At 39.4% G+C, this 22,527-nt stretch overlaps 1 protein-coding gene across 5 annotated transcripts in view; it reads right to left on the bottom strand.

Annotated features, from left to right (window-relative positions):
* GRIP1 (glutamate receptor interacting protein 1) overlaps window positions 1-22,527 on the bottom strand; it is a 447,814-nt gene that overhangs the window by 57,075 nt on the left and 368,212 nt on the right. For all 5 annotated transcript variants that reach the window (XM_037845410.1, XM_037845411.1, XM_037845413.1 and 2 more), the window contains 3 exons: window positions 20,716-20,902; window positions 19,969-20,114; window positions 9,724-9,804 (listed from right to left, as the gene is read on the bottom strand). In XM_037845410.1, the coding sequence (XP_037701338.1) occupies window positions 9,724-9,804; window positions 19,969-20,114; window positions 20,716-20,902 (414 nt within the window). The remainder of the gene's footprint in view (window positions 1-9,723; window positions 9,805-19,968; window positions 20,115-20,715; window positions 20,903-22,527) is intronic.

The raw sequence follows: 22,527 nt of genomic DNA, 5'->3' as shown, positions 1-22,527 counted from the left end.
ATACTAGCGCTTACCTCATTGACTTTTTGTTGTGAAGATTACATGAGTTAATATACTTGCACATTTGGTATGCACCAGCTAAGCATTTATTGTTATGGTTATTACTATCCAATAAAATTGGATTCACTTTCCCACTCTGCCCTTTGAATGGAGCCTTCAATCTCCCATTTGCCACTGCACTCGTTTGGCCAATCTCACTTAGTGACTTGTGAGTTTGTGACCCTTTGAATGAGAACACACTACCATTCATTGACAGTACTTTGAATTGGATTAGAGTTCTCCACAGAATCATTTATCTATTTAACAAATGTTTATTTTTGCTACTACTATGAGCCAAACATCTCTGCTCTGGGCACTGGCCATGAAACCACAGAGCTTGATAAAAAGGGGAGGTAGGGCTGGTTAAATCTCATGGGGTCGTTAGGTATGAAATAGTTTTATATCTTTTGTGACGTGATCCCAACTTGGAAGGCCCAACAAACATTCCATATGGGGATGTACCAGATGGGTTGAGAGTATGGCTTAAAGAAGGAGGACAATAAAAGGTCATTAAGTTCTGAAAAACAAAGAAGAAACAATCGTAACTCCTTAAAATCTCAACTACCAAACATACAGGACTGAAAGCCTGACAAAAGGAAAAAAACGATGTAAAATCCAGTGTTAATATGACTTATTTTAAGTTTAAACCATCAACCTTTTCCCATTCATATTTTATGAAATAAATTTAATTCAAAGTTTTCACTTTTATCTTCAATGTCAGTGTTTATGTTGTTACAAGAGCCACATGTGTTGAGTCATCTGCAACATTTTCAGAACTTACCATCATCACGTCTGCCTACAGCTCTTTTGCAATCTATGAATGATGATGTTACTAGAAATCCCAAATCACAAGAACCCATTTGTATAACGTTATAACAACTGATTTTTTTTCATGCTGCCCACAGCTCTACATTCTTGATCTCTAAAAAAGAAACTACTTTCAAAATTGCTTTTTTAAAATTTAATTTTTATTTGTATCAAAATCATACATGCATACAATGAAGAGTCCAAAGTACTACAAGAGCAGCCCCCACTTTCTGCTTCTCCAGATGCAACTACTTTCAACTCTTTTGGATTTTTTGGCAGGGGGGGTGGTATTTGCCTCCATATTTTAAAATAACATATGACTATTACTACTTAGTTGTTTTTCAGTAGTAGTCATTCTTTATTTACTTTCTATTTTTAAGGATGCACTCCTAAAAAGCTGTTTGAAAGCTGGGTGCATCTGATTGAGGCTTGCAGACTGTATAGTTTGGACCAGGTTGTTTCTTTGGGTCGGAAGGCCCTGATTCTGTTTTCCACATTGAGGTTAGTAAGCTTGGCTTCCTGGCTTCTGTGAGCTTACCGGGAAAGGAAGGCTGGCAGTCTCAACATTCAGTATGCAAATCTTTACTTCATCTGTTTTTAGAGTTGTATGGCTAAACTCAGCTGTGTTCTTTGGGTCTACTGATCCTTCATTTCATGTTTTCTGGGTAATAAAACTCTAGGTTTCTCCCTGAGTGGGGTAGAGGCACTTGGCTGTGCTGAGTGGAGAATGGCATCTGAGGGGTTAATTCATTTTTAATCTTCCTGTCAGCTCTACCACCACTCTTACTTCCAGAAGTACCCAAATCCAATCGTTCCTGAGCCTTTTGGGAGTTTAAGATGTAAATCAGGTTCCTTCTCAGCTTTCCCTTCTGACTTTCTAGTTAAATTTATCTTTCTCTATCTTTGTAACTTCCAATTGGTTGTTGTCTATTTTCCTTTTTCTCCCCCCTCTCCTTTTGGGATTTTGTGTTTTAAAAAATCTTAGACTGTCATTTTAAAGGGGCAGGGGAGCACTGGGTGGGAGCAGAGTTTAATTCACCATCTTTTGATACCTGAAGCTTTCAAATAGCTGTCAGAAACTTAATTCTTATAGAGAACATGGATTCTTTTCCTTTCAGATGCCATCAGAGGAGGTAGAAAATGGCATTCTCTACCTTTTGTTTAAATAACATTTTTTTTGTGTTTCAAGATAAGTGAAATCTTCTGAATTTTCAAGCTAATTAAATGTGAATCAACAATGTATTCTAAGATCATTCTATAATATCCAGTTGTTCTTGGATCTTCCTTGCAAGTCAGGGTACTTGGTTCAAAGAGCCTCATAATCTTTCCAAACTACACTGGTGAAACACTTATGTACACACACATATACTCTTAATCATTCGCTTTATTTTAATTGTAACCCTATATATACAGCACGTGGCAAGTAAAAAAAGTTATCTGACTTCAAGTGGCACTATGAAAAAAGTTTTTATTGCAATGTTGGCAAAAAACATGAACCATTCTCTTCTAAATATGCTTAAGACTTAGGGGGAAAATGACAGATTTGTTGTGCTTGTCATAAAGGCTGCTTTATGATTTTATAAAAAGTAAAGCTAGCCTTTGTTCCTGCAAACAATTCAGTCACAATTAAAAAAACAAAGACAGCAAATTAACTGCACTCACAAAATCCTGCCTCTTGCTTTTCTGATATAGGATCTGGGAACGTTCATCAATCAGACAGTGATGGGGATGAGTGGTGCAGTGACAGTAAAGCCTATGTTAAGTCAGGCAGAACGGGTTTGAATCCCTGCTTTGCCTTTTGTTAGCTCTGTATCTTTGGACAGATTACCCAAATGAACCTTACTTTCCTTTCTGTAAAATAGGAATAGATGTTACAGGGTTGCTTTAGGATTAAATGAGAAAATACATATAAATCACTTCGTGCCATGCCTGGTACAAATAGATACAAATCCCTATAATAAAACCTCAAAAGAAGCTCCAACATTATGAGACTGAACTGACAACTGCACGTGATGGAGACAAACCAGGGTTCTCTGACTTGAAAGACAGATGAGCTGTGATAGAGGGTATGTGACACTGGCTTCTGATTGGCTGAGGTGTACAGCCAATCAGAATGTGCCCTTCCAGTGTCAAACTGCATGCTTCCACTAGGTCACTCCAGTTTGTTTTCTATGATAAGTCATGCACATTATAGCAATAACATCAATAAATGTAGTGTAGATGCTGATGTTTCATGAATATCTCATTAGGAACTTAGGAAAATGAGTCTAAAACTGCTCACCACATCCAAAATCAGAGGGAATCATTTCTCAGTCAATTAGGTATGAATAGTGAGCCTTAAGCTCAGTGTGAAAGGCTCTGATGGTTTGTGTTTAGAGAAGGAGGCCCCTCTCTTTATACTGTGAGTTTTCAAAAGTGATAAAGATAGAAAATGCGCTGTATAAAAATAGGGAGAAAAACCAATAAACCCTTGCAGTGTCTCTGTTTTACTAACATCTTGCGTAGGTGTGTTTGAGAAGAGGGTCCTTTGATTTCCTCCAATACCCTGGGGGTAAAGGCATTAAATTCTGCTATCTAGAGTTTGCTTAAAATATTTCATAAGCCTGTGTGTAAAGTAAATAATGAGGGTATATGACAGCAACTATCATCATTATAACAATTAACATAAGATTCACAAAGTGGTCTTGGCATTTTACGTATACTAACTCATTTAATCTTCTCAATGATGCTATGAGGAAGGTAATATGTACCCTATTTCATAGATGAGGAAACAGGGTACAGAGAGGTCAAGGAAATTGCTCAAGGTTCAAGGAGGAGGGGAGTAGGGGGATCTGGGCTCTGACTCCAAGCTCTTAGTTAACTTCCCAAGTCAATTCTTCCTGGCTTCACTCAAAGCCTTTGCAGAAACATGCATATTTATCGTCTCTCTTAAAGGCCCATTTCCTGGAGTACACCTTAGTAGAGCATAATTTGCAGATAAAGACTTATTTATTCATTTAACAAATATTAGCACTTTGTATATGCCAGGAACTGTGCTAGACCTTAGGAGCTTACTAGCTTATAATCACAAAAACGAATTCTGACCAAATTTTTCATCAAATTTTACTTTCTCACTGGCAAAATATGAGGAGACACAAATTCAACATGGTAAGAATTCATTGCATAAATGAAACTATAGCTCTAGAAGGGCTGACAAGCATATTTGACAAATCTATGTACCATTTCTCCACCCAGGAACAAAATAACACTTTAGCTTCCATGAATAGCTTTAGCTTATGGCTGACTAAAATCCAGGTCATTCTTGTGGGCATTTTTGGGTTGTTGCCATTATTGGCATTAAAATCAGTTTTCAAAGTAATAATACTTTCAAATCACCCTCATAAAGCTTTTTAAATGAATCTTCATGTTAATAAGACAAGTATTTTGTAGTTTTGTGTGTCCTTCATGTGACTTACATCTCAAACAAATGGAACATATAAATATCTACTTAAAATGAATATATCAGAGGAGGATTTTTAAAACGGTATTCCGAGAGGAGGGACAAGATGGCGGCATAGGGAGTTGTGGAATTTAGTTAGTCCCCAGGAGCGACTAATAAACAACGAGGAACAAATAGTAGATAATCTGGAACAACTGCTGGGGGACAACTGTGACTGTCCACACATCGTACACCAACCTGGACTGGGTGGAATGGCTGAGATCGCAGCATCAAAACTGTAAGTAAAAACTGTGGAACCATGCCAGGAGCCCCCTCCCCCCATGGCAGGCTGAGCTGCAAGACCCCACTGTGGGAGAAAGCAGCATTCCCAGAGCGAGCAAATATAGTGCAACCTAGCTCCAACTGGGGTTTTAATTTGCAAATGTGGACTATTGAATACAAGCTACAAACATAGACAAACCCCTAATAAGCAGCAAAAGTACCCTGAGGTTGCTCCCAATGAAGAGGAGGTGAGGCTGATGGAAAAAAAATTAATTAAAAAAAAAATACAGAGGCTTTTAGAGATGACTGACCTTAGAGAGCCAGAAAATGCCTGTGCCCTGAGAAAGGGAGCCCAGAAGACTGGGAGCTCTCTCTGATTGATGGGCAAAACTGGGGGCGCCATGGACTGGCTCTGAAAAGGGGCTTTCTTTCCCTTTTCCTCTTTCTTAACCTGAGTGGCTCAGTGGAGAAAGCCCCAGCCATTTTCAGTTTGCAGTGTTCTGACCCAGACAGGGGTAGAGTTAACAGAGTCAGAGAGACAGAAGAGTAATTCAAATGCAGATGATAACTCCCTAGGTTGTGCATCTTCCCTAAGAAGGAGGTGGGGCCCAGCTCTACTACCAGTCTTCCCTTCAGAACTCAGACCCCAGGGCCTGGGGGAAAACAGTCAAAACAGAAACAACCTAAGCTGAGAATTAAAGGGACCACAGCTCTTTACACTAGTCAGGAGCAACAGGCTGACAGGTGCCACCTGTTGGGCAGGTTAGGAAAAGCACAGCAGCTAGAGGTCTCACAGGGAAGTCTGTCAATCTTCTAAGACACACCCTCAGGGAAACTTAACACTGAATATAGCCCCATTCTGAGACATGAACCTGTTCTGATCTAGGAAAACCTGATTGGGGTAACCAAGGAAACCAGATGCCTAGACAACAGAAAACTACAAGTTACAGTAGGAAAAATGAAGATATGGCCCAGGCAGAGGAAGAAAATTACACCTCAATTGAGATACAGTGGGGATATTGTTTCACTTTAATGAAACAATCAATTAAAGATTTTCAAATAAATATGCTAAATCAATTCAAAAACCAAGTGAACAAGTTCAGGGAAGATATGGCAAAAGAGATAAAGGATATAAAGAAACATAGAGCGAACATAAAGAAGAAATTGAAAGTTTGAAAGAACAACTGGCAAAATCTATGGAAATGAAAGGCACAACACAAGAGATGAAAAACACAATGGAGATATTCAACAGCAGAGTTCAAGAGGCAGAAGAAAACATTCAGGAACTGGAGAGCAAGACACCTGAAATCCTACACACAAAAGAACAGATAGGGAAAAGAATGGAAAAATATGAGCAACATGTTAGAGAATTGAATGACAACATGAAGTGCATGAATGTTCATGTCAAGGGTGTCCCAGAAGGACAAGAGAAGGGAAAAGAGGCAGAAGCAATAACAGAAGAAATGATCAATGAAAATTTCCCATCTCTAATGAAAGACATAAAATTACAGATCCAAGAAGCTCAGCATACCCCAAACAGAATAGATCTGAATAGACCTATGCCAAGACACTTAATAATCAGATTATCAAACATCAAAGACAAAGAGAGAATCCTGAAAGCAGCAAGAGAAAAGAGATCCATCACATACAAAGGAAGCTTGATAAGATTATGTGTGAATTTCTCTGTAGAAACCATGAAGGCAAGAAGGAAGTGGGGTGATATATTTAAGATACTGAAAAAGAGAAACTGCCAACCAAGAATCCTATATACAATAAAACTGTGCTTCAAATAAAAGGGAGAGTTTAAAATATTTTCTGACAGACAATGAGAGAGTTTGTGAACACGGTACCTGATCTACAGGAAATACTAAAGGGAGCACTACAGACAGACAGGAAAAGACAGGAATGAGAGGTTTGGAACATAATTTTGGGTGATGGTAGCACAGCAAGGTAAGTACACTGAACAAAGATGACTGTGAATATGGTTGAAAGAGGAAGGTTATGAGCATGTGGGACACCAGAAGGAAAGAGGAAAGATAAAGACTCAGACTGTATAACTCTGTGAAACCTAGAGTGCTCAACAATTGTGGTAAAATGTACAAATATGTTTTTACATGAGTGAGAACAAATGAATGTCAACCTTGCAAGGTGTTAAAAAATGAGGTGGTATTGGGGAAAAAATATAATCAATGCAAATTAGAGACTATAGTTAAGAGAAACATTGTATTTTGCTTCCTTGAATGTAACAAAGATAATATACCAAAGCTAAATGCCTGTAAGAAGGGGATATAAGGTAGGGGGTATGGGACTCTTGGCATTGGTGATGTTGTCTGACTCTTTCATTGTACTTTAGTTTAATTCTAAATTCCTTTTGTTGCTTTTTAGCTGTCATTTTTTTCCCTTTCTTTTTCTTCTTTTTCTTCTTTTGTCTCTCTACCTTCTTTGACTCTTCCTCCTACTTTGTGGAAGAAAGGGAGATGTCCTTATATAGATAATGGTGATGGTGGTGAATGCGTAAATACGTGATTACACAGGGAGCCATTGATTGTTTACTTAGGATGGAATGCACAGTGTGTCAACAAAACCATTGTAAAGAAAACAGATTGATGAAGAAACCTTCAGGGCACTATATCGAATGAAATAAGTCAGACACATAAGGACAAATATTTTATGGTTTCACTGATATGAACTAATTATAATATGTAAACTCGTAGACTTGTAATATAGGTTACCAGGATATAGAACAAGGTTAAAGAGTGGGGAGCGGTTGCTTACTATGAGCAGAATGTTTAACTAGATTGAACTTAAAGTGTTTGGAAATAGACAGAAGTGATGGTAGCACATTATTGTGAGAATAACTAACAGTGCTGAATGGTGTCTGAATGTGGTAGAAAGGGGAAGCTTAGAGTCACATAAGTCACCAGAAGGAAAGCTGGAGGTTAAAATACGGAAATGTATAAAACAGTGAATCTTGTGGTGGACAATGTCCATGATTAACTGTACAAATATTAGAAATCTCTTTCATGAACTAGAACAAATGTATGACACTATAACTAGAAGTTAATAATAGAGAGGCATAAGGGGAAGATACACTTATTGCAAACTATGTACCACAGTTAGTAGTATTTTAACATTCTTTCATCGATAGTAACAAATGTACTATACCAATACTTTGAGTCAATAATGGAGGGGGGTGGCAGTTAGGAGTATGGGAAGATTTGAGTTTTCTTTTTTTTTAAATTACTTTTCTGGAGTAATAAAAATGTTCTAAAAATTGAAAAAAAAAAAAACAGATTGTGGTGATAGATGCACAGCTGTGTGAAGGTACCATGGGCAACTGATTGTGCACTTTGGATAATTTCATAGTATGTGAACAATTTCAATAAAATTGAATTTTTAAAGAAAGAGTATTCCCTTGAATAGTTAAATTATAATTTATTTATATTAATTTTGAGGACTAAGTCTACTGTCTGGAACAATCAAAAAAAAAAAAAAAAACCATGTCTACCTAATTGAAATTTGAGAGTAAAATAACTATGGCAATGGTGATTGAAGCTTCTAAGGAGTAGGGGTATACAATCTTTCCACTAATAGTAAGCCTCTCTAAGGACAGGGGCTGAATTCTCAAATTTAGCAGATGGTGTAGGGCATGGTGGACATTCAGGATGTATTTGTTGAATGAAGGCAGAAGAATGAAAGAATGGAATGGAAGAAAGTTCCTTTCTGTACAACTCTCAGGTTATGCAATGCACAGCTCCAAGACGAACCATTTTCCCAGTCAGTTCTGATGGAATAAATGAATGGAATGGAATAAATGATTGAGATCATCTTGAAAGTTACATGGGGGCTGCAGAAGCCACTTTGGGCCATACATATTTTTTGAATAGAGAGTGCTGATGGACTCTGCCCTAATCTCAGTAGCCACAGCTATTGACAGAATAATGACATATCATCTTTGTTTTATGATGAACAAACTTAAAGACTAAGTGATCCAATCATGTAGTGCCTAGGAAAGGGCTGAAGTCCCCAAAATCCCATTTCATCTTTCTACTTTTCTCCCAGTAGGCTACATTTGGATACAGCCTTTCTCTTATACATAAGATTTTCTTGTTAACATTTGTTCAGAATTGTAGTACCACTCCTTTTTAGTGTTTTACTAGATATGTGTGGTTTATTGGTTATAAATAAAATTTCATTTTCAGTGTTAAATTTATATAGTCAAAGTTGAATTGGACAGCTGTTTCATCCTGCCGAATTGACAACTCTTTTATTTTTTTGCCTTGCAACCAACATAAAGGCTGTCTGACAAAGCTGTAGTAAGGTGCTTATATAGGCTCATCATTCTTTCTTGAAAGAACCACCTCTCCGTCACAGACATTGCTTCTATACTCCTTTGGTCATCATGCATTAATTATATGCTTCATTTTCTAGCTGTACTTAAGGATGAATTTAGTCTATGGTATTAAAAACACACAAAAAACCTCAATTTCCATTGTATAAGATTCCACTGGGGCTGTAATCTTCAAAGTGGTTGCATCAAAGAAGACATATGCCTAGAGCCTAAGGAAATGGAATTTTATGTGCTCTGCCTTTCCTTTTGGTTTGGTTACATGGATTACCTTGCACCACAGAGGAATTCAGAAATTTACCAAAGTAAGAGACATTGTTTTAGTCTAGCAAAGCAGATTATAGATGCATAGTGAATGGATGGAAAGACAGTCTTAAAATGTGATTTTTGCTAGCTAAACAAATTATTTTGAAATCTAAGTTCAAAATATCCTAACATACAGAGAACCTACACACATTTATATGTTCATCTGTTCATTTATGGGTGGTGCGAGACAGAAATATTTATTGAGTATTTACTTGCCAGGTACTATAATAGGTATAGAAAAATGTTCTTTTATTTAATGCTTTAAACAACCCTATATTTTGTAGATCCCCTTATTTTCATTTTACAGATGAAGAAATGCAAGATTGGAGAAAGTTTAAGTAACTTGCTCCATTCATAACAGCTAGTAAGTGTTGGAGATGTGACTGGCTCCACATTTTTGTATCATTACACAGAAACTTGGCAATGACCATTAAATCATGTGCCACACCTGTAAACCATGTAACGCTATAATTTTCCAATGCCTTGAAAATCCTACAATTTAAAAGTAATCACTTCTACTTACAACTTATGGTTATTCCAAGTTCCACATTATGCTTCTTCGGTAGCTTAACATGAAACGTTCCACTACTTGGGATGACAGACTCTGTAATTTAAAAGCAAAACAAAACAAAACAAAAAACATGTTTATAAAACATGAGGAAGAATGGAGCACCAATCGATGAAAATGCTTCAGTAATATCTGGGTTATTATCATCTATATTCAAAGTGTAGGGACTGAAGTAAAGTGAATTTCTGTAAAATTGTGGTAAACTAAATGCCTGGTGATAAATAAATGTCCAGATATGGGCAACTCTGTATAATTCACTGCAACAGTCGAGTTCAGTATTTCTGAAGTACAATTCAGGCACTACCTGCATCAAAATTACCTGGAATGAAAGTAAAACATGCAGATTCCTGAACTATCCCAGATCTACAGAATCTGAGTCACTGAAGATGGAGTCAGGAAATCTGCATTTTAAATGTGTTCTGCAGGTGATTCTTTGGCATAATAAAGTATGAGAACAACAGGTCTGGTTATATTCTTTCCTCTTTCAGCCACATTTTCCCAGAATTTACTGTTCAACAAGCTTTTTTTTTCTCCTTCCCAGCTATTGTTTGAAGGCAGCTGGGGGAATCAGCTTGGCATGATTGTTGTTGGTTTCAGGGTCTGCATGTATGTATAGGGGTGGAGATGTGCTGAAATTTAATGTAAATAGTGAAAAGTACACTTAAAGCGGTAAAGCAGGGGTAAAAGTCAAAATACTAACAATGAGAATGGCACTGGCAACAACCATTCAGACTTGATGGAGAATACAGAGATGGAGGACAGGGATGCCGGAGGCCCCAGCTGGCCCAAGAAGGGCTCTTTACTTTCTGGATCATGCGGGGGCTCCAGATCCCAGAGAGGGTTGGGGTAAGGGGGTCATGAGGCACTGGAGTGGGGTAAAGGTAGGCTCAGATATCGGCCAAACAATAGGGAAGCATGTTAATATTGTGGCAACGGAGAGGGAGCCAGGGTGTACGGCCTGAATTTCAATCCTGGATAGAATTAAGTGGATTGTACTGGGGCTTGACTAGTATTTGATAAAGGAAGGGATAGCTACCTATTCTTAAATATACTCTTCTAAAAATTCCTTTGACATTCTGGGAGATCCTTAATTAGAGAGTAGGGTAAAATGGAAATATCCTCTGAAGTTTTTAATGACTATAATCCCCTCCTGAAGGTTTTGCAAAGGGGTGGGAAGGGGACTCAAGAAGCAAAGGAAACATTAGTAGAAGGGGATGATTGTGGGATGCCCAATCTAAACAATATTTACTGCTTGATTTTGTTCAGAGCTGGCTCTCCATTCTGCAAACAAAGAATTAACTACAGTGTCTGTAAAGGGCCCTTTGGCCCCTGGTTCAATTTGTTAACCACATATTTAACACATCTCAGGTCTCTGCAAAGAGAATGAAGAGACTCGGGGTACTCCCTCCCTTGTCATGCCTTGACTTGCTCTTCCTGACTGGTTTTCCTTTCCCATGAAAAATTCAGGCAGTAGAAGTTTTACAATATCAGCATCTGATTTTCCAACTTAGAAGGTTCAGTGGAGCGTTAAATCTTGCAACACAATAAAAATCTGATTTCCCTTGGCCCTCCAGGCTTCTAGTAAGCCACCTTTGAAAAAGGATCCCTAAACTGTCCTTAGTCTCGGCCAGTGCTGCTGGGTCAAGGGAAGGCTGTCCTCTCTGGCCTCCTCCTTCCACTATGTTCACTGGCTCCCCAGGGGACTGTAGACATCTGCTGCTTTCTTCCACATCTTCCCACTCTACTTAACTCTCCTGTCAGATGTGAGTGTCACAGACTTGAGTTTATACCATTCACTTCACAGTCATCCTCTACTAACACTCTGATCTGCCAGAAAGTGAATCCAGATATATTTCTTTGTTTATTCATTAAGAATCTGTATATGACCCATTTCCCAACAGGACTTGAGGTGGGTAAAATTATTTATTTCCCTGATTGATTTTAAAAGACTGGCTCATTTTGATGTATTCAGGCAGAAAAAAAGAAGTGACATAAGAACTACCACCCCTCCCCACCTGCCAAAACTTAGGGTGTTAAAACTATCATAAATATATACTACCAAAATATTTTTCAAATCCATACCTTCCCCCTTCCTTCTCTTTCCTGACTCTTCTCCTTTCCCCAGTCCAGCAATGGAAGACTGATTGCCACCTTCCTATCACCCCCAGTGTGACAGTTTTGGAACTTGGATTAAGCCTATGCTGGGGGCAGAGAGGGCATTTGCAAGTGGCCATGTTTTGCCCACATGCACTAACAGCTAGTCTGCAGATGGAAGGAAGAAAGAAACAAAGGTACATGGAGAGAGACCGTGAGGCTCTGGAGAGAGAGCAGTGCTTGTCCTTCACAGCCATCTCTACCGCTCCATCCCGGGGCTGCCCACAATTCCTGCCCTTGGGGGCTACGAAATACCTTGTGTGTTTCCAATGAATGCCTCTTCTCGGCCTAAACAGAGTGCCTTTCTGTTGCTTGCAACTGATCTAGTAGAGGAAATGGGATGGGAGTAGAGGAGAAAGGCCTCCCTCTCCCCAGCCCCCACCAAGGATATTCAGGTGTAGTAAGAATAAATTATTTGATAACTTGGATAAAGCAAGCAAGTGGTCCATAAGTGTGCCGGTTTGAATGTATTGTGTCCCCCAAATGCCATTATCTTTGTGGTCTTGTGGGGCAGATGTTTTGATGCTGGTTAGATTTGTTTGGAATGTGCCCCACCCAGCTGTGGGTGATGATTTTGATGAGATGTTCCCATGGAGGCGTGGCCCTGCCCATTCAGGGTGGGCCTTGATTGGTGGAGCCATATAAATGAGCTGACTCAGAGAGAGGGAACTCAGTGAGTGCAGCTGTGAGTGATGTTTTGAGGAGGAGCAAGCTTGCTAGAGAGGAACATCCTGGGAGAAAGCCATTTTGAGGCCAGAGCTTTGGAGCGGACGCCGGCTGCCTTCCTAGCTAGCAGAGGTTTTCCGGACGCCATTGGCCGTCCTCCGGTGAAGGTACCCGATTGCTGGTGTGTTGTTACCTTGGATGCTTTGTGGCCTTAAGACTGTAACTGTGTAGTGAAATAAAACCCCATTTTATAAAAGCCTATCCATCTCTGGTGTTTTGCATTCTGCAGCATTAGCAAACTAAGACAATAAGTAAATGGAAGGAGCTTTAGAAGAACAAGCTTTGCTATTCATGGAACTCATTTCAAGTATTTTTGACAGTCTTAGTGTATTCTGCTTTAAGAAAAAGTTCTCTGTGAATGCGGAGGGTGAATATTGTATGGATATATTTAGGTGGGTAGTTAGGTAGGTATGTAGGGATGTGGGTCTGTACGTCTATAAAACCTTGCCCATGCTTATACAATGAGGTCTTCGAATCACTCAGACTCAGAAACACTGATCTAGGATAGTTCCTATAGCAACATTTTGCTTTATAAATCTTTAATGTGGGGAAACTTGACCAAGAGTAACATGTTAATGACACTTGAGGAGATATTATCACTTCCTGGGAAACAGTAATGGATCATTTTTGACTTCATAAGATTTGAAATGATCATAATGATGAACAAATATCAACAAATGAATCTCTTTGATCAAGCCGTGGCTTCATTTTAATCTTTAAATGCCAACATGATTTATTTTACATTTGATGGTTTTTAAAAATATAATTATTTGGTTTCAAAGCAAAGGCACATGTAATTTGGGGTTTCTTAAGGAAATACTAGTAAAGAGGAAAATATATGGAAAAGCAATAGGTTTAGAGGAAATAAACAGAATCTGAGAACAAATAATGTTTATTTTGTTCAAATCCATGATTATTTTGTGCTTCCCTGCTTTTTCTTTATCTTTGTTAATACTATAATTAAAAACACATTTAGGTAAGCAAAGGCTCCCTTTTTTCCAATTGGTCTGCTTTTCTGCCTGAATTATTCTTTGTTGGCAGAGTAAGGGACAACCAAACCATAATCCATCAACCTGGACACATACTTGTGAGAGTTGAAAAAAATTAAGGAATCCAAAGGGATGTAAATGTTTAATGCCCACTCACTCAGAAAAGCCCACTGGAGTCTCTAGTACTGATGGCAAAACATCCATTTGATAGGATTTTCTGACAAAATAACTTCAGAGTTGAAGCAGAAAATTCAGGTATTCATGATAAAATTGTAGACTGGCATGTAAAAGACAGTGTTGAATAAGGGACAATGTAAATTGTACATATGCTATAATTACAGTTTTACAAACTATAGGTGTCATAAAGGACTTTTTACCCTTGTTTTTTCAACAAGCAAAGGAAACTTAAAAAAATAAGTGTTGATTTATTAGAGCTATAGGGTTATGAGTACCTTAAACTTTTAAAAAATTTCCATTAATGTCACCATGATGTTGCTTGTATAGTAACACCTATTTAAAAGAGACAGATTTATGCAAAAGTATATTTATACCCATGCTTTTAACCATACTCTGCCATTTAAAATATTTACAAAACAGAGTTAGTTTATTTCTGAGACCCCAAAGTTTGGGAATTAATATCTAGATATATTTCCGAGGAGGAGTTTTGTAAAATGGATGGTGAAAATTTAGACAATTAGGAGTGAATTCAGAAAGACAGGGCAATCTTGAAACAGCTCACATCCAAAGATTCCCTACTTATGTCTCTAGTTCTTAAGTGACTGATTCCAAAAGATTCGAGTAGGTTGGCAATGACTAATTGGAGTGCTTTATTGGGATTCTGATGCTGTGCCTGGGCTCAGCAGGAGGGTCCTAGGATCAATTAGTGATATCGGCTATGAGCAAGGAAGTAGGGAATAACAGGATGGGGATTTTTTTCTGGCCTCATTCTAGACCATTTCAATATATTTAAAATGCATTGGATATTTGTGGAACAGGCAAGAGTAATCCCAAAATGAAAATGAGGGTGGCGGAGGGTGTGAATGACCTCACACTCCCTTCATCCCAGCCCTTATCAAGTAAGCTGGGTGCTGAACCAAATGGGTTTAACAGACACAGCTCCTATTTTTTAGGAGCTTAAACCTAAGATATTAAAGCATTTAATCAATAAATAATAAAATATACATATACATTAAGTATGCATTAAGCAAATAATGAACAAATATTGAGGATACATGTAAAATTCTACTTATGTAGAAGGTCAAACTGTGGTGGTCATTTGAATGATGAAAAAAAAAGTAAATGGCTTGGAACTGGGTTTCAGAAGAGGGTTTGGCAGGAAAAGTACAATAAATGATGAAAGGGTCAGAGCTCACAATGAGCGCCTTTTTTTAGAATTTCCACTGCGTTTAGTTATATACTTGGGTGTTTTGCTTTATATTGTTGTATCCTCTGATTCCGCGCTCAACCAGGGTGATTTTGCTGCAAGGGGGCATTTGGCAATGTCTGGAGACCTTTTTGGTCGTCATGACAGGGTGGATGTGGTGGGTGCTACTGGCTCCTAATAGGCAGAGTTCAGGGCAGGCTGTGGTGCACAGGACAGCCCTCCAGCCCCCACTCCCCACACAACAAAGAATGTCAGTAGTTGAGAACCATTCCCTACACCCAATAGTTTCATACTGGTAAATCTAATACCTCTTTGGAGTAAAGAGCCCATGTGCTATGGTACAGAGAAGACAGGAATAGTCAGATCTGGGCTCTGCCATTCACTTTGCTGTATGACCTTGAATTTCCCCACCCAAGTCTCAGTTACCCCATTTATAAATCACTGATGGTATTGGATTCTAAGATTCCTTTTAACCACTAATGTTCTGGATTGTAGAAAGTACCTTGTGGGGTTCTGCACAGCCTTCTTTGAATATCACTCCCTTGTGGCCACCTAAGATTCCTGCTTGGCTACAGCCAGAAGGGGAGGATGCCAAGCCTAACCTGGGCCAATTAGATTTTTTTTCCTGGGAATTAGTGATTAGAACTGCCTGGTCCTGGCTGGGCACTTTAAAAAGGAAAGAATATTAATTCAGGGATGGGTAATCAGGTATAATAAAAAGTCAGAGAAAACTTGTCTAAAAGAGACAAATGGAGCAGATGGGTGGAAACAAGCAGCACTGGGAGACCAGGAGCCCCAGGGAAACAGTGAGAAGGATCTTAGTTCTTGATGAAAACCAAACTTCCTGACCCCAGTCCCCCAGGAGATCCAGTGGCACTTCATTCATTCTTTCATTCATCAAATATTGACTGAGGGCCTCCTATATTGCAAGCATATTTTGGCACTAGGCATACGTTCGTGATGAAAAGGCACAAAGTTCCTGCTATCACAGATTTTCCACTGGAGAAAAGAGACAACAAACAAATAAATACACAACCTCAGGGCAGGAGAAGGGCTATGAAGAAACATACATCTGGGCAAGAGGATAGAGAGTGATGGATGTTCAGGGAAGGCTTCTCTGAGCAGGTGACCTTTGAGCAAAGATGTGAATGATGTGAGTGAGCAAACCCCAGACCTGTCCTGGCAGAGGAAACAGCGACTGCAAGGTACTTAGAAGGGAATATACTTGGCATTTCAGGTGCAAGTAATTCCCTATCTTCCTCCTCATTCCCAATCCCTCCATCATTCTGAAGGATTTCCCTGCGTGAATGGTCTGCGTTCCCAATTTGAGACCTCTGCTGGTTGAATGATATTCACCTCCACTTGACTTCACTTTATCAACTCACTACTGTAGCCACACCCTGAGCCTTGCCCCCTCTGAGATCCTAAAACCCTAACATGCCACTTTGATCTCAATCTACTAGCCGTTTGCTCTCTCATTTCCTTCCTCTCACTATATCCATTTTTCTTCCTGAAGATCTCTAGTTCCTTAAGACCTCTCTTTTCTCCCAGTCTATTAGTCTGTTCCTTTATTGATTTCCATCCCTTCCCAACCTGGCTTTTTCAAACACAGGCTGTATATTGTAGTGGTTAGATGTGGCCTTTGGAGCCAAACTGTCTGGGTTAAAATTGCAGATCTATCATTAATTAGGTGTGCCTCAGTTTTCTCATCTATAAAATGGACATAATAGTAACCTGCCCTGTTGCTTTTATAAGGACTAAATGAGATAATACACATACAATGCTTAGAAACGGACATGACATAAATCTCATCCAATCTTAACAAAACAAAACAACAAAATAAAACCCCTCTCAACTCCGAATCCCCTTTATCTGTTGTGCCATCGCCTTTCATCTAAAGCTGGATTTCCTAACAGAATAGTAATAAGCTGTGCTTGTTGTCTGAACTTCTCCACCCTTCCTCCACTCCTAAGCTCACTGCAATCTGACCCTCCACCCCCACCTTGCCCCACTCTCCTGAAACTACTCTGGCAAGGAAATGTAACGAATGTCTTCCTTCCTTATTGCCAAACCCAATGATATTTCGTTTCATGTTGCTTGAATTCTCTGCAGTACCTTTACTCTTTTTTTTTTTTTTTTTTTTTTTTTAATAATAATTTTATTGAGATATATTCACATACCACGCAGTCATACAAAACAAATTGTACTTTCGATTGTTTACAGTACCATTACATAGTTGTACATTCATCACCTAAATCAATCCCTGACACCTTCATTAGCACACACACAAAAATAACAAGAATAATAATTAGAGTGAAAAAGAGCAATTGAAGTAAAAAAGAACACTGGGTACCTTTGTCTGTTTGTTTGCTTCCCCTACTTTTCTACACATCCATCCATAAACTAGACAAAGTGGAGTTTGGTCCTTATGGCATTCCCAATCCCACTGTCACCCCTCATAAGCTACATTTTTATACAACTGTCTTCGAGATTCATGGGTTCTGGGTTGTAGTTTAATAGTTTCAGGTATCCACCACCAGCTACCCCAATTCTTTAGAACCTAAAAAAGGTTGTCTAAAGTGTGCGTAAGAGTGCCCACCAGAGTGATCTCTCGGCTCATTTTGGAATCTCTCTGCCACTGAAGCTTATTTCATTTCCTTTCACATCCCCCTTTTGGTCAAGAAGATGTTCTCCATCCCACGATGCCGGGTCTACATTCCTCCCCGGGAGTCATATTCCACGTTGCCAGGGAGATTCACTTCCCTGGGTGTCTGATCCCACGTAGGGGGGAGGGCAGTGATTTCACCTTTCAAGTTGGCTTAGGCAGAGAGAGAGGGCCACATCTGAGCAACAAAGAGGCATTCAGGAGGAGACTCTTAGGCACAAATACAGGGAGGCCTAGCCTCTCCTTTGCAGCAACTGTCTTCCCAAGGGTAAAACTTATTGTACCTTTACTCTTAAGACTTGTGCCTTGAAACTCTTTCTTTGGCTTCCAAGATGCCCACCTTTTCCTGGTTCTCCTACTTGTCATGCTCCACCTTCTTCATCTCCTTTTCCCTTTAAATTTCCTTTTCCCTTTAAATCTCAATATTCCTTATGCAGAGTTCTTTCTTGGTCCTCTTTTTACCCCGTCTCTTTCCCTAGTGGACTCCTTCATTCCAGTGACTTCGACAATAACCAACGTGTGGTAACTCAGTCCTACCCTAGTCAGACCCCTAATCCTGGGCTCCAGGAGATGTTGCCAGCAGTCTCCTGGACATTCCTGCTCGATTCCACTGGCAACACAAATTCAGAAGTCTATTCTTATCTTTCAAAAATTCTTTTTCATGTCTAATTGTTTATGAGCTCTTTGAGGATACTGAGCCTTCGTATCTTTTCTTTCATTCATTTGAATATAGCACAATGTCGAGCACTTAGTAACTGGTGCTTGATAATTGTCTTTTGAATTAAGAAATGGATGTGCTTCTCGTTTTACCCTGGGTATTTGCAGTGAAGTTGCCTACTCATGTCTAAAATACAACTCCTTTGTTACTCCAAATTTCCATCCCTCTAATACTCTCAAAGACATCAATATCCATCCAAACGCTTGCCCTCATGCCCTCAGGAGCCATCTGCATCTAATCCATATGCAAGCTCTGTAAGCCCTGCTTCAAACTATGTCCTGTATTTCACTATTTGTCACCACTTCCAGCACTCCCATCTAGTCCAAGCCACCATCAGCCCTCACTTGCCCAGCTGCCATAGCCTCCTGCTTTTTCTGCTTCTTTTCTTATACCTTTACATTTTGAAAGGATCTTTCTAAAACATTAACCAGATTATCTCCTCTGCATAAAATGCTCCAAGGCATCATTACACTTAAGGAATAATCTAAATTCTTTACAAGGTACTGCACGAATTGGCCCCTTCCAGTCCCTCCAAACCCACCTCCAAATACAAATCTCACCCCCAACACCCTTATATGCTCCAGACACAGCTCTTTTTGCTGTTCCTCAAATACACTGAGCATATTATTCTGGCTCACATCCTTTATACTGGCTGCTGCCTTGGCCTGGAGTGCTCTCCTCCCAGAACTTCGCATGGCTGCTCCTTCTCAACCTTCAAATCTGTGCTTAAATATTACTTCCTTAGAGAGACATCCTACAAATAATAGCAACCCCATTGTCATTTTCCAGCCCCTTATCCTGCCTTATTTTCCTTAGATCTCTTATCACTGTCTAATGGATATTTCTTAAATTGTTGTTAACTTTCTGTGCTGCTCTAATATAAGCTTCAAGAGGACAAGGATTTTTTTTCCCCTTCCTGTTCACCTTTGCTAGAAGAACAACTGCTGTACAGTAAACACTCAGTAAATATTTGTTGAGATAATAATCTCCTTTTGTCCAAAGGAGGTTTACTGATTGGTAAGGGTTATTGGGTCCATGGGATAGTATTTCACTGTGTGAAGACAACTTTCTTAAATGGGAACCAGTGCCAACCTCTAAAACCTGCCTACCTGTTGGCTACCAAATAAATATTTACAGTTAAATATTTATATAAACCCACCTAATGAATTCTCTCATTGCTCCCTGCAGAACTTTCATATGTTCTTTGCAGAGTAATGACATTGTGGAAAGGGACAAAGAGGCTTGTGTTGTCTCAGGGCTGAAGAATATGGTTTCCTTAGCATATAGAGGAAAGTCAAGAAGAATAGAGTCACATGATTTTTTTTTAATAACTCCTGTAGTGGCTATTACTTATTCAATTTGTCACATTAATTTTCAGTTGTTCTTATGGTGACGTTTTAATGAATAATACAAAAACAATGCTCAATTCAAAATGACACTTTAAACCTAAATAAAACATGTTCTATTTGTAAAAAAAAAATAGGTCCCTCTCTGCTAGGTAGCAAATACAATTCACATGTGGTCCTCCCGTCTCTGCCTCTGATTTGAGATTATGTGATCATACCTGCAACATCGAACTCGATTTCCAGTGTGACCTTGTTTGTGATGGAAGAGTCTCGGAGGAGCTGATTGGCTTCCTCAAAGGTGCTGTCTTCAGTTGGAATTCCATTAATCGCCATCACTCTGTCTCCAATCTGTAGCACCCCACATCTAAATTTAGAACCACATGTTAGAGGTTGTAGACAGATTTTAAAAGTTAACAAGTTGAGGTTGTCAAATCTACATTATTTGATCCCTGCAAAATAGCATCACCATTTGGTCTTGTTTATTCAATGCTCTGGGCACCATATTAGGCCAACTACAATCAGCGTCTTGCACTCTTGCATTTCATGGCTACAAATGTGAGCAAGGGAATCCTTAATTATCCCAGAGAAGTAATTAATAATTCAACACCATGGTATTTGTTATAATCTAATCTGAACCAATATATAGTTATGATGAATGTAGATTTCCCCCATGGTATAGAAATTATTAAAGTTTGAACTTCAGAGATTTTTTTAAAATAGATTTTCTCCTTTTAATTAATATAGCCTCTCATCCCCTGATGGAGAAAATCTGCTAGATAAAGGCATCTGTGCTCATTATTCTTCTCAGACCTGATCAAGAGCATAAAATTTTATTGTCAGAACAGAGTTCATTACATCTTGCATTTCCTGCATTGAACACTGTTCCATAATTTATTAGCCATTCAAAGATAGCTAGCATAAGAAAGGAAGAGCAGAAAAAGATGCTGAGAAACAAAGTGTCTCACCTCTCTGCTGGGCTGTCAGCTTCAATATAGGAAATCAGAGGTGGAGAAGAGAGAGTCTCTGTGGCAAACACACTGCCCTGCAGCTGTATCCCAAATCCTGTGACAGGATCTGCTGTCAGCACCACCTCGGTGGTTTCTGTGTGAACAACCTGCCCTGCCAAGCCAACCGTACTAGACGCTAAAGACACTGGGGGAACAAACATGGAGGAGAATGACTTTAGGTTGGAATAGCACAAGAAATATCAGCATTTCCAAAACAGATTGTATCTCTATAAAAAGCTCCTTGGCAATGGTGGGAAGTTAAAGCTTGACCTTCTAGCAAAACCGTTGGGTAGATCTGAACAAGATAAATGAATCTCCCAATATTTGCCACGGTTCAATCGCAACACTAGTGTCACTCCCTTCCCTCTCCCCCAAACCAGGGAGAGTCATGGGGTCTGTGGGAAGAGGGTGCCCTTGGGGTTAGGGTACCTGGGTTTTGGTCCTGACTCTGCCACTAAGCAACCAGCTGGGGAAGCCTGGGGTAAGTCATTTGACTTCTTTGTGTGTCTGTATCCTATCTAGCAAAAAGGGTATTGGGCTAGTTGGTCTAATGTTTTTTCCACTTTAGCTTTCTGTACCTAAGCTTTATTGACTTTTTATAAGCAATCTGCCCTTCAACTTTGAAGAAGCCACAATCTAAGTCTGGCTCCTGCTGTGGGAAGGTTGTTCTGGTCTTTGACCTTACTCTAGCGCTGGGCTGGCATGATGGAGTTGTTTAAATTCTATATTTCGCCTACCCCCAAATTTGGTCTCTTGAGTCCTTGTTCTTTCCCACTGTGTCACCAGCCTACCTTGGAGCCTCCTGTTTCCTTCATCCCTCTGATAATCATCTAAGCCTCTAGGTATACATCTCTGTCTTGTTTGCATCCTCAGTCCAGGTCAGGGAAGGCTGTTTCACTCCTGGATGCCAATCAGCCCTGCTCTCTGGGACCCACTTGCTTTTGCTCTCTGAGAGCAACTCTCTGCCTGCAGAGTCACTTCCTCCCAAAATGGGTCTTCTGGCATCTTACTGTAATTGAAACCTGATGACACCATTTGCTGCAAAACTTTTTTTAAGCAAAAGCCATTTTCCTTTACTCCCCCATGGGAGGCAAGGACAAGGAGAAAGAACTGTATATATAATATGCCTTGCTTTCCACATGCAGTGATTTTACCTCAGATCTCTCCTTTTTAAAATCTATAATCTGTAATTATTTCTCCTCCTTCTCATCCTCAAACTTTCAGTCTTCTCTATGTTAAAATAATTCCCTCAGTTTCCTGACGATATGGCTGTTAGTATAACTCCTTTAATCTATTGCCTTTCCTTGTGCTCAGTATCTTTGACATCCATGGTGATAACAGTCCAATGTTCTGGCTTCATGTTCTTTAGTTCTTCAGCTTTCTGCCAGCAATGTTACATCTCATTTTCCTCAAAATGGGTAGATCTCCAAGATCTTAAATCTGAATCCTCATCTGATCAGATACATCTAATTAGCTATCTTTCCAAGTTCCTACTGATCTGATTCTTTATGACTTCTAGTCCCATTCTCTCTTATGTCCTAGTCTAATGGTTTTCAAGTGATATTTTTAGCAATAGCTGTCCCCTCTTAAAACGAAAGCTTCCCCTTCAAGAGCTATGGCAGTTGAGGCAGGAATGGGAAACCCCAGAGTGCCCCCCTCCTCACGTGGGAACCTGAGGAACACAGTTTGAAAGTGATCGTCTTCACCCATTGCTTTCTACTGACTTAATTTCCCTCCACACTCCACCTGGGCCTCATGGTGGCCATTTCA

This window comes from Choloepus didactylus, chromosome 8, assembly GCF_015220235.1.
Source record: "Choloepus didactylus isolate mChoDid1 chromosome 8, mChoDid1.pri, whole genome shotgun sequence".
Lineage (NCBI taxonomy): Eukaryota > Metazoa > Chordata > Mammalia > Pilosa > Megalonychidae > Choloepus > Choloepus didactylus.
This window is presented reverse-complemented; position numbering and strand designations above follow the sequence as displayed.